Genomic DNA, 12,047 nt, shown 5'->3' on the forward strand with positions numbered 1-12,047 from the left:
ACATAAAAGACTTTGTTGAGGTTAATGTACAAACCCTCACATATATTCACCTTAAAACCGAGTTACTGGCATCTCTATTGGCAGTAGTGAGTCGCATACTGGGGGCAGCACAGTGGCCTAGTGGTTAGCACTTCTGCCTCACAGTGCTGGGGTCATGAGTTAAATTCCCAACCATGGCCTTATCTGTGTGGAGTTTGTATGATCTCCCCGTGTTTGCGTGGGTTTCCTCCGGGTACGCCGGTTTCCTCCCACACTCCAAAAACATACTAATAGGTTAATTGTCTGCTATCAAAATTGACCCTAGTCTCTCTCTGCCTCTCTCTTTCTGTCTGTGTGTGTATGTTAGGGAATTTAGACTGTAAGCTCTAATAGGGCAGGAAATGATGTGAATGAGTTCTCTGTACAGCGCTGTGGAATCAGTGGTGCTATATAAATAAATGGTGATGATGATGATACTGTCAGCAACCAAATCAGCAATTTAGCATATGTATGTATCAGATTTCAATCATTGATTTTTGTGAATATTGAGATTATCAACATATGTATTACTATTTCTGTATGCCTAATACAGTATATTTATGACTCTGATGTACTTCGATATTTATGTGTTTTTGCATGCTGAATAAAGTCTTTACCCGCTTGCCAACCATATGCATGTTTAAATTTCTGTACGCCTAATACAGTTCACATTCACTCTATTTGAAGATACATTATACTCCTGTTCTTAATACCTTATCCTAAATAAGTTTCATTTACAAGCACATGCCTATACTCCCTTTAAATATTCCGGTGAGCTTAAACTAATTTCCTGCTATTGATTGATAGATGATGTCCAATAAATGTATTAGCATAGCTTAATTATATTTTGATTATATCAAAAACATATTAAGTCAGAATTGTATCTAGTGGAACTATTCAAAGGCAACATAATTATGCCCAAAAAATATGTATTTGTTGCCATGATTATAAAAATAGTCCCGCAAAAATGAATGCAGTATGTATGCAAACAAATAAAAATGTCATATGCAAAACAAAATTGTAGTGCCAAGAAAAATAGTGTCCAGAAAGTGAAATAGTGCCTTTAAGTTATATAATTAATCTGCCATGAAATGTCCCTATTCATGATTGATAACAGGGTCCAGAGAAAAGAGAAGAGAGCCTTATCCACAAACATAACCGTGCAAAGATCTCATATAATATAATTACAGAAAACATGTTTGTAGGTCACAATTCACTGGCAGTCAGTTTCCCTTACAGAACTGTGTCATCTTTAGGGTAAACTGATCTATTATGTTTTAGCTACAATATATCATTATGTGACTGTAATCAATTAATTTGACACCATCTAGTAATCAATAATAGCTCTCTATTATCCTGCTACTTATTATTAGGGATGTGCACCGGCGACTTTTGAGGTCTCGTGTTTTGTGTTTTGGATCCGGATTTTCGTTATTTTTGAGGTTCGGATTTGTCTCGCAAAACACTTGACGAAAGGTCTCGGTTCGGATTTAAGGTATTGGATTCGGATTTTTTTTGAAAAAAACATAAAAAGTTTAAAAATCAAGTTTTTGGGCTTATTTTCACTCCTAGGCTATTATTAACCTCAATAACATTCAATAACAAGCATTTCCACTAATTTACAGTGTATTCTGAACACCTCACAATATAGTTATTAGTCCAAAACGTTGCAACAAGGTATCTTTCTGGACTGCGTAGAGGAGTGGGTCACCACAATATATATTAAAAACCCTGAACTTTTATGATTCGCACCAATAATTGTACCTGGACTGCGTAGAGGAGTGGGTCACCACAATATCTTAAAAACCCTGAACTTTTATGATTCGCACCAATAATTGTACCTGGACTGCGTAGAGGAGTGGGTCACCACAATATCTTAAAAACCCTGAACTTTTATGATTCGCACCAATAATTGTACCTGGACTGCGTAGAGGAGTGGGTCACCACAATATCTTAAAAACCCTGAACTTTTATGATTCGCACCAATAATTGTACCTGGACTGCGTAGAGGAGTGGGTCACCACAAGATATATTAAAAACCCTGAACTTTTATGATTCGCACCAATAAATGTACCTGGACTGCGTAGAGGAGTGGGTCACCACAATATCTATTAAAAACCCTGAACTTTTATGAATCGCACCAATAAATGTACCTGGACTGCGTAGAGGAGTGGGTCACCACAATATATATAATAAGAAAACCATCAACTTGTTTGATTCGCACCAATAAATGTACCTGGACTGCGTAGAGGAGTGGGTCACCACAATATATATAATAAGAAAACCATCAACTTGTTTGATTCGCACCAATAAATGTACCTGGACTGCGTAGAGGAGTGGGCACTGGGCACCACAATAAAATATATAAAAAACCTTCAACAGGTCTGCATTACACTACACATACGGCTGCTCCTCCATCCTCTCCATCATATACATGTTGGAGTTTTAGCGTGTGACAACCTCTTGTTTTTGATAATGTCAGTGCATTTTGAATATTTTTCAATTTGCCCCACACCACTGAATGTACTTTATCTATGATACGCATCTATCTATCTTGACTGCGTAGTGTGGTGGCCCCGGTACACAATTTGGTACCGGGGCCACAATAAAATAAATACACCCTCCACGTGTCAGAATTCCACCAAACAAGTATCTGGACTGCGTAGTGGGGTGGCCCCGGTACCCAACTTGATACCGGGGCCACAATAAAATAAATACACCCTCCACGTGTCAGAATTCCACCAAACAAGTATCTGGACTGCGTAGTGGGGTGGCCCCGGTACCCAACTTGATACCGGGGCCACAATAAAATAAATACACCCTCCACGTGTCAGAATTCCACCAAACAAGTATCTGGACTGCGTAGTGGGGTGGCCCTGGTACCCAACTTGATACCGGGGCCACAATAAAATAAATACACCCTCCACGTGTCAGAATTCCACCAAACAAGTATCTGGACTGCGTAGTGGGGTGGCCCCGGTACCCAACTTGATACCGGGGCCACAATAAAATAAATACACCCTCCACGTGTCAGAATTCCACCAAACAAGTATCTGGACTGCGTAGTGGGGTGGCCCCGGTACCCAACTTGATACCGGGGCCACAATAAAATAAATACACCCTCCACGTGTCAGAATTCCACCAAACAAGTATCTGGACTGCGTAGTGGGGTGGCCCCGGTACCCAACTTGATACCGGGGCCACAATACCTCCTCCAAACATGCTACAGACAATTCGTCATTGAGATCCCATTAAGTATGTTAAAGACAGACAGGGTCCAAGTGTTATTAGTTGACTTTGTAAAGAAAAAAACTGTCCCTGTTGCACATAGTCGTGCAATGAAGACTTACTTTTTCATTTAAAGGCACGATCTTTCAAGTGTAGTGTTTGTAAGTCTAAGTCATATTATACTTTTGGTAAAATTGGTTTTTTTGGTTCCTCTTTATGTTAATTAATTAGTAATAGAATTAAAGTAGGAAATAGAATTAAATAGAATTAAAGTAGGAAATAGAGTGGTATAGAGTTGTAGTGTGGTATAGATAGAGTGGTCCACACAATATAATAATAAAACCCTCAACTGGTCTGAATTCCACCAAACAAGTATCTTGACTGCGTAGTGTGGTGGCCCCGGTACACAATTTGGTACCGAGGCCACAATATAATTAAAAAACCCTCCACGTGTCGGAATTCCACCAAACAAGTATCTGGACTGCATAGTGGGGTGGCCCCGGTACCCAATTTGATACCGGGGCCACAATACCTCCTCAAAACATGCTCCAGACAATTCGTCATTGACAGACCCCAGACAGACAGGGTCGTAGTGTTATTGTTTGACTTTGTAAACCCAAAAAAATGTCCCTGTTGCACTTGCACATAGTCGTGCAATCAAGACTGACTTTTTCATTTAAAGGCACGATCTTTCAAGTGTAGTGTTTGTAAGTCTAAGTCATATTATACTTTTGGTAAAATTGGTTTTTTTGGTTCCTCTTTATGGTAATTAATTAGTAATAGAATTAAAGTAGGAAATAGAATTAAATAGAATTAAAGTAGGAAATAGAGTGGTATAGAGTTGTAGTGTGGTATAGATAGAGTGGTCCACACAATATAATAATAAAACCCTCAACTGGTCTGAATTCCACCAAACAAGTATCTTGACTGCGTAGTGTGGTGGCCCCGGTACACAATTTGGTACCGAGGCCACAATATAATTAAAAAACCCTCCACGTGTCGGAATTCCACCAAACAAGTATCTGGACTGCATAGTGGGGTGGCCCCGGTACCCAATTTGATACCGGGGCCACAATACCTCCTCAAAACATGCTCCAGACAATTCGTCATTGACAGACCCCAGACAGACAGGGTCGTAGTGTTACTGTTTGACTTTGTAAACCCAAAAAAATGTCCCTGTTGCACTTGCACATAGTCGTGCAATCAAGACTGACTTTTTCATTTAAAGGCACGATCTTTCAAGTGTCAGAAAGAGAGAGAAGACACAGGAGAGGAGAGTTGTAGCTGGGGACCTGGGGTGGAAGCTCCCAGGCTCCCCCAGCATTGCCTGGAAGTCTGAGCGTGGTGACTGAGCCAGGGCAAGGAATGTGTGCCCTGGATGAGGGGGAGAACTCCATGCCACTATAGTGAACCCAAGAGAGAGGGGGACACTGCACATGGAAGAGGCCCTGGAGTGAGGGCTGCTACAAGAGGCATGGTAGCTGTAGTGTCAGATCCTGAGGCTGAGAGTACACAGAGTGACGTGTCAGAGCACAGGAGACATTATCCCCGCAGAGGAGGGATGAGCTGCAGTTGAGAGGTCTGCTGTTGAAATAGGACATGCACACTTTAACAAACCAATCATTTCAGCGACAGGGCCTACCAAACAACTTTGACTGAAATGATTGGTTTGTTTGGGCCCCCACACCAAAAAAGCTATTCATCTCTCCCTGTACAGACTAAACAGGCTCTACTGAGGCAAGATGTCGTCCTCATCCTCAACCTCTGATTCCTCTCCCCTTACAGTGTCTACTTCCTCCTCATCACACATTATCAATTCGTCCCCGCTGGACTCCACAACCACAGGTCCCTCTGTAGTATCTGGAGGGCAGTGCTGTACTTCATTGAGGAATTGATTATTCATTTTTATAAACATCATTTTTTCAACGTTGTGAGGAAGCAACCTCCTTCGCCGCTCACTGACCAGGTTCCCCGCTGCACTAAAAACTCTTTCCGAGTACACACTGGAGGGGGGACAACTCAGTTAAAAAATAGAGCCAGTTTGTACAGGGGCTTCCAAACTGCCTTTTGGAGTTCTACCACGTCACTACCTCTAGTTAATTTAGATTGCAAGGCTTGTAAATATAAATACTTTGAAGATAAAAAAAAAGCAGGCTGCACAGACTGTGGAGCTAGAAAGTGAAATTAAATGGACCACGTTACTTTGGTGGCTATCTATGCCCCCCCCCCCGCCCTACACTTGTAGTTGAATATAAATAAAGCAGCCTGCATAGACTGTAGAACTAGCAATTCAAATATACAAAGAAATGGACAAAGGCAGTTTGGTATCTGTCTGCATCAGATCCCCTCTCCACTAGGAGTAAAACAGAAAACTTTTCAGCCGTTATATAATCTAGAATATAAATAGAAATTGAGAAATGCAATTTGGTATCTGTCTGCATCATAATCATCAACATCCTCCTCAGCGCCAGCTACATCAATATCCTCCTCCCAGTGCACAACATTCACACCTTCATTAGCCAAATCTGTAACTGGACTGTGGGTGATCCTTCCAGCATATGCAGAGGGCGTGCTGCAAATGCTGGATGGAGTCACCTCTTCCCGTACAGTGATGGGAAGGTCAGGGTTCACAACCAACAACACCCTTGGACTCGCCTTGGGGATTTGTGATGTCATCTGTTTAGAAGGCAGAGTTCTTTGCTGTTTTGTTGTTGTTGCTGACAGCATAACTCTCTTAAATTTTTTGTAGGGGGGGGGAGGAGGGCTTTGATCCTTGGGTGAAGTTGGACCACTAGTCATGAACACGGGACAGGGCCTAAGCCGTTCCTTGCCACTACTTGTCGTAATTGGCATATTGCCAACTTTACGTTTCTCCTCAGATGATTTTAAGTTTCTTTTTTTGCTGTTTTTTGAGAACTTGGGCTTTTTGGATTTTACATGCCCTGTACTAGGAGATTGGGCATCGTGCTTGCCAGACGACGTTGATGGCATTTCATCGTCTATGTCATGACTAGTGGCAGCAGCTTCAGCATTAGGAGGAAGTGGGTCTTGATCTTTCCCTACTTTATCCTCCAAATTTTTGCTCTCCATTATATGTAGCACAAGATACTGCAGAATGTGTGAACTTGGTAATATTGCAGTACCAATGGACTTATAATGCTGGATTGGTTTTGCAAATTTGGTTATAATTATTATATATTTTTTTTTTTTTTAAATTTTTTATTTTTTTTTACTTTTTTTTTATTTTTTACAAACTTGGGAATAATGGGGAAATAACTATGCCCTTAGAAGCACAGAGCACAGGACACAGCACCACTGGACTGAACAGGACACGGCACAGGACCCAGCAGCACTACGGAACTCAGCAGGACAGAGCACAGGACACAGCACCACTGGACTGATACTGCAGAATGTGTAAACTTTGTAATATTGCAGTACCACTGGACTTTTACTGCTGAATGTGTGAACTTGGTAATATTGCAGTACCAATGGACTTATAATGCTGGATTGGTTTTGCAAATTTGGTTATAATTATTATATATTTTTTTTTTTTTTTAATTTTTTATTTTTTTTTACTTTTTTTTTATTTTTTACAAACTTGGGAATAATGGGGAAATAACTATGCCCTTAGAAGCACAGAGCACAGGACACAGCACCACTGGACTGAACAGGACACGGCACAGGACCCAGCAGCACTACGGAACTCAGCAGGACAGAGCACAGGACACAGCACCACTGGACTGATACTGCAGAATGTGTAAACTTTGTAATATTGCAGTACCACTGGACTTTTACTGCTGAATGTGTGAACTTGGTAATATTGCAGTACCAATGGGCTTATACTGCAGGATTGGTTGTGAAAATTTTGTGGTAATTAAAAAATATTAAAGTAGTTTTTGGTATTTTATAAAAAAAAAATTTTTTTATTTTTTTAAACACAGGGGAATATTGGGGAAATAACTATGCCCTTAGAAGCACAGAGCACAGGACACAGCACCACTGGACTGAACAGGACACAGCACAGGACCCAGCAGCACCACTGACCTCAGAAGGACAGAGCACAGCACACAGCACCACTGGACTGATACTGCAGAACACAGCACAGCACAGCACAGCACAGCACAGCACAGCACAGCACAGCACAGCACTAAACAGCACAGCACTAAACAGCACAGAACTAAACAGCACAGAACTAAACAGCACAGAGGACCACCTAACACACCCTCCCTCTACCCTGATCAATGCCCGAGTGAAGATGGCGGCGACTAGCGGGGAATTTATAGGATCCGAGTATCGCGAGATCCGACAACGGGATTATGAGTCAGAGCCTCAGTTTCACTTTTGAATTTGGCGCCAATACCCAGATCTGTCTCGGATCCGACTCGGATCCGCAACGTTCGGGTGGGCTCGGATTTCAGAAATCCGAGCGCGCTCATCCTTACTTATTATGTTATTGCAATCCATTTTACAAATCACCAAGTTATGAACAATTATTTTCCTGATATAATTGCTTTATTTATGCTCTTTGGATACTTTCATATTTTTATTATGCTATGAATTTTTACCATAGTATTTTGTATCTGAATACTAGTTTTTTTATTCAGTATTATACACTTAAGTCATTCATTTACTGTACATTTCCATACTATAGGATACCAATATTATTATTAGGTTTACAACTCAATATTTACCTATTAGTATTGTGGTGATCACAATATTAAAAGATATTAAACATTATTTTGTGAATTACTAACTAAAAATTAATAATTAATACACAAAAATAGTGACTAAAGAAGAATTTTGGATAGGAGTGTGAAAATCTTTAAGCAGTCACAGAAGCACTTTGCCATCTATATACTAATCGAACAAATTAGTCTTGTGTCGCTAGCCTAATGGTTGAAAAAAAACACTGCTAATTACTTGCCAATCTATTGGAATCTATCACAAACAAAAATGTAGTGCAGCAGCTTTATGGAAGTAATTTTTAAAAAAAGTATTGTGCATCTAAACAGCATTATTTCCCAATTTGGACAAAAATTACTTTTTTTAGTCGAGTAGTTTTATCCGTACACATTTGTAAAAGTTCCCAGCTAACATAAACCATAAAAGGGAAAAAAAGTCAACACACATATTTTATTACATACTAAACATTTAGGTGATTCTTACTTTGGGCAGAGACTTCTTTAGGCCACAGTTGATGCCGCCAATAAAAACCATATTTGGCATCATTGGTCTTGGATACTCAAAGACAAAATCATATCTCAGGAGCCAGATAGATGTTCTGCTGAGGAGCTGCACAGTCGTAACCTTTTTTTTTAGGATCTCGGAGCCCAGCCGCTCCATTCGTAAATAAGCGATTCCACAATAATAGGGTTCAAGCATTTTGAAAAATAGGTTCTTCAGACGTTCAATAAAGATCATCTTGTCAGAGTTCTTACTAAATAATCTGGGCACATAGGACAGTGGGATTCCACATTGAGCACTTTGATAATCATAAGAACAGGGCAACCCTCTTAAGAAATTCACATTTGGCAAATCAAGATGTTCTGCTAGTAACATTCCACATAGAAAAAATGGATCAGTGAGCACAGCGTCAAACCTCTCATCCCGAAGATTCTGAATGAATTCCTGATTGAGTAGTAAGCTCTCACACATTGTGTGGTACACATCTAATATTTTCATCATCTCGTCAAGCATTTTAATACCAACCCAGGGGAAATATGAGGGAAGTGTAAAGTGATTGCTTCCAAATTTCTCTAATAGTGCAGTTATCTCTTGGCTGTTGAATGGGACAGAGAAGGTCTTCATAGTGTATAGTTTAGATCCACTCATAGATAAGCTGCTATCAGGCATTACTACAACAACTTGATGCCCATTTTGAGTCAGTCTCTCTGCCACAGGACGCATACTGAGCCAGTGACTGCCATCCATAGGGACAACCAGCAGCTTACCCCCATTAGCTTGGCTTATAATTCCTATAAAGACAAAGAGGAGAGCAGAACTAGATGAAATCGGCAGCAGCATCTCTGCAGATGATCAGATAGGATACTGAGAATTCAGATTTATTTGTTGTCCTAATAACCTGGAAAACTTATCTTTATCTGGTGTATGTCCTTTGTCAGAACAATGTTGCTGATTAACCTGCTGTTTGATTTGTATACTTGCCATTTTCACAATACAAAAAATAAAAGAAGTTTCTTAAAATATATTTATGGACAGAAGTGCATATTACTATGAACAAGAACAAAAACTTAAACTGATGAATTTGCTAAAATGCACAATCATGTTTCCCTTTTGCAATTACCTGTAATTAAAATTTACAGATTATAGTTTACTAAAAACCTTTTAGTATTGCTCCCAAAAGTTGAAATTTGTGTTACATAATATGAATATTTATCAAATAATGTAAAATAAGTTCTTAGAGGCATTGTCCACCTTAAGACTTTACACTGGGTGTCCTCTAGCATTTGACCATAAGGGAGGGTCATGTAGAGTCAAACCTAAGATCGATGCAGAAGTGCAAAATGCGCTTTTACTTACTGCACAAATGCAAATGAAGATTTACATATCAGTATGCGAGCATTTCCCCACAAAATTGGGGAGGGAAGGGGCAAGCAGGGATAGGCATTGTCACGAACCAATGCAGGAATACAGCCAAGGAGCCATAAATAAGGTGAAAAAACATTCAAGTTTATTGCTGAAGAGTCTGAACAGATTATGTACTAATGAGCTTGCAGTAATTGCCAGGTATACAGCAGTTGCAGGTAAACAGGAGTACAGGGAAATGCAGAGGTAAATACCAGGTTCACAGATGAAACAGGTCAGCAGAATGTAAGTAGAGATCTCAAGCAGCATAAACGCAGGAACACAGCAGGAGGAAGTGACCACAGAGTGTAACATCAATAACCAGCAATGAATGCTGGGGGAGACAGGTATTCATAGGAGAAATGAGAACACACCCAGGTCCATGGGATAATTAGTGAACAAGTTAACCCCTAATGCAAACAAGATAGGCACAATAGCAGCACCTCTGGTAATCAGAGGTACTGCTGCAATACAATAAGGAGAAAAGGCAGGAGCTGCCAGGCAAAGCAGCATGTAATGCATAAGCTTGCAGGCAGATCCTGACAGGCATAGGTGTTAACACTCATTATGTACTATTTTGAGGAGGAAGCAGCTACTCCTCTAGGAGGCAAATATGCTGTGACTGCTTACCCCCTGTTGCAAGATGAGGATCATCAGTATGGACCTTGCATTTTGTTATAAAGAAGAGTAAATAAATAAAAATGAGCGCCCCCCCCCCCCAAAAAAAAAGAAAGCATACACAAAAAATATAGGGTTTCCCTGAAATTACCAGTTCCACCAGCACTAGGATATGGTACCCAGAGTTGGTGGTACTATGGCAGGGAAACCTGCAATGTGGTACCCTAGGCTAATCAGCATTGGGCTAGATTTTCTAGGGGTAAATGTGCCTCCCCAGGTTACAAATGACATGCAGTGGTTAACGAGTGTTCGGGGAGGCTTATGGAGGACTGTTCATTGATTGTAATTAAATCGCTTGTATTGAACGCAAAAAATGAAGCAGGCAGTAACTTAAAAAATGCATCGCTGTTTTTTTTTTCCCTGTTTTCTTTTTTCTCTCCCTCTCTCTGCTTTCCACTACAGGTTCTTCGGACCCCCAGATCAGCGCCGATCTAGATCCCGGACTATCCTCAGAGGACTCGACTTAATAGTACTCATGTAACTGTTTTTTGGGGGGTTTTTTTGTTTTTTATTATTCATATATGTTTGTTGTTCCTTGTCACTTCCAGCCAGTGATTATCTTCTTACTCAATAGTTCTACAGGGTGGTTTACTCTGTGACTGACCTATGCATTTCAGGTGGGCCCATCCCAACTTACACTACTTTGACAAGGTTATGACTCTGTTAGTTAACACACCCTAATACCATTGTTTCCAATAACTCTTGTTTGATATTTCGCATAATGCTTTCTCTTTTGTAAAATGTCTGTTTAATAGACCGTCACAGTGGTGTTATTTGGAGATCATGTTTGCACAGTGAGTCCTCCCTAAGTTACACTATTTCGACAAGGGTATACTAGATAGGTTATTGTTACCCAATAACTGCCTTTAGATATGTTCACTATTCTAGAGATGTTGTTAGTCCTCTTAGATGCTGTTGATTTAAAACATGTTACTGTCGTTATGTCCACTCGATTCTCAGACTTCCCCCTATACAAACCCTGAACCTCTAAAACGCACACATTTAATCTCTCCCTGACCTGACGAGAGACCCTCCCCAGTTGTATATAGTCGTTAATCCACTTTTGCGATGTTGCCCGCTTCTATGGATGTCCCCCCCAGATCTCACTTTATTATATTAGACATGATTTTATGCCAGTTCAAATGATATGCCATTGTCTGTATGGAGCTTCGGGATATAGGTCTTGGGCCCCCCCCTAGACATGGCATCACTCCCAAAATGCCCCCTCAGATCACGATCCCTTCCCCAAGGTTCACCATACTTCCCCCCTTCTAACTGAACAACTTTGTTAGCTGGTTCTGGTCCTTGACTGTCACTTGGACTGCCAGTCACGACCCCCACGAACATTGACACACAGGATGTGTCTTCCACATAGGTTTAAACCGGAGTCTGGGACTCCCATCTCCGGTCCCTTCCCTTCCCCTTCCTCCCCCTTCTTACTAACATCTTTTCTGATTCCCCCTCTTTGCCTAGCTTGCAGGCTAGCCTCACTAAGCTTTCCTTCTCTACACCCACCATGACTATCAAGATAATATCTT

General features: G+C 40.6%; 1 protein-coding gene across 1 annotated transcript in view; it reads right to left on the minus strand.

The window, feature by feature from the left end:
• The window catches only part of LOC142098015 (UDP-glucuronosyltransferase 1A5-like), an 89,338-nt gene extending 80,056 nt beyond the window's left edge, over positions 1-9,282 (minus strand). Inside the window, exon 1 of the mRNA XM_075180426.1 lies at positions 8,413-9,282. Coding sequence (XP_075036527.1) covers positions 8,413-9,270 — 858 coding nt within the window. The 5' untranslated portion in view covers positions 9,271-9,282. The remainder of the gene's footprint in view (positions 1-8,412) is intronic.
• Positions 9,283-12,047: the final 2,765 nt, after the last annotated feature.

Source organism: Mixophyes fleayi, chromosome 7 (assembly GCF_038048845.1).
Source record: "Mixophyes fleayi isolate aMixFle1 chromosome 7, aMixFle1.hap1, whole genome shotgun sequence".
Taxonomy (NCBI): Eukaryota; Metazoa; Chordata; class Amphibia; order Anura; family Limnodynastidae; genus Mixophyes; species Mixophyes fleayi.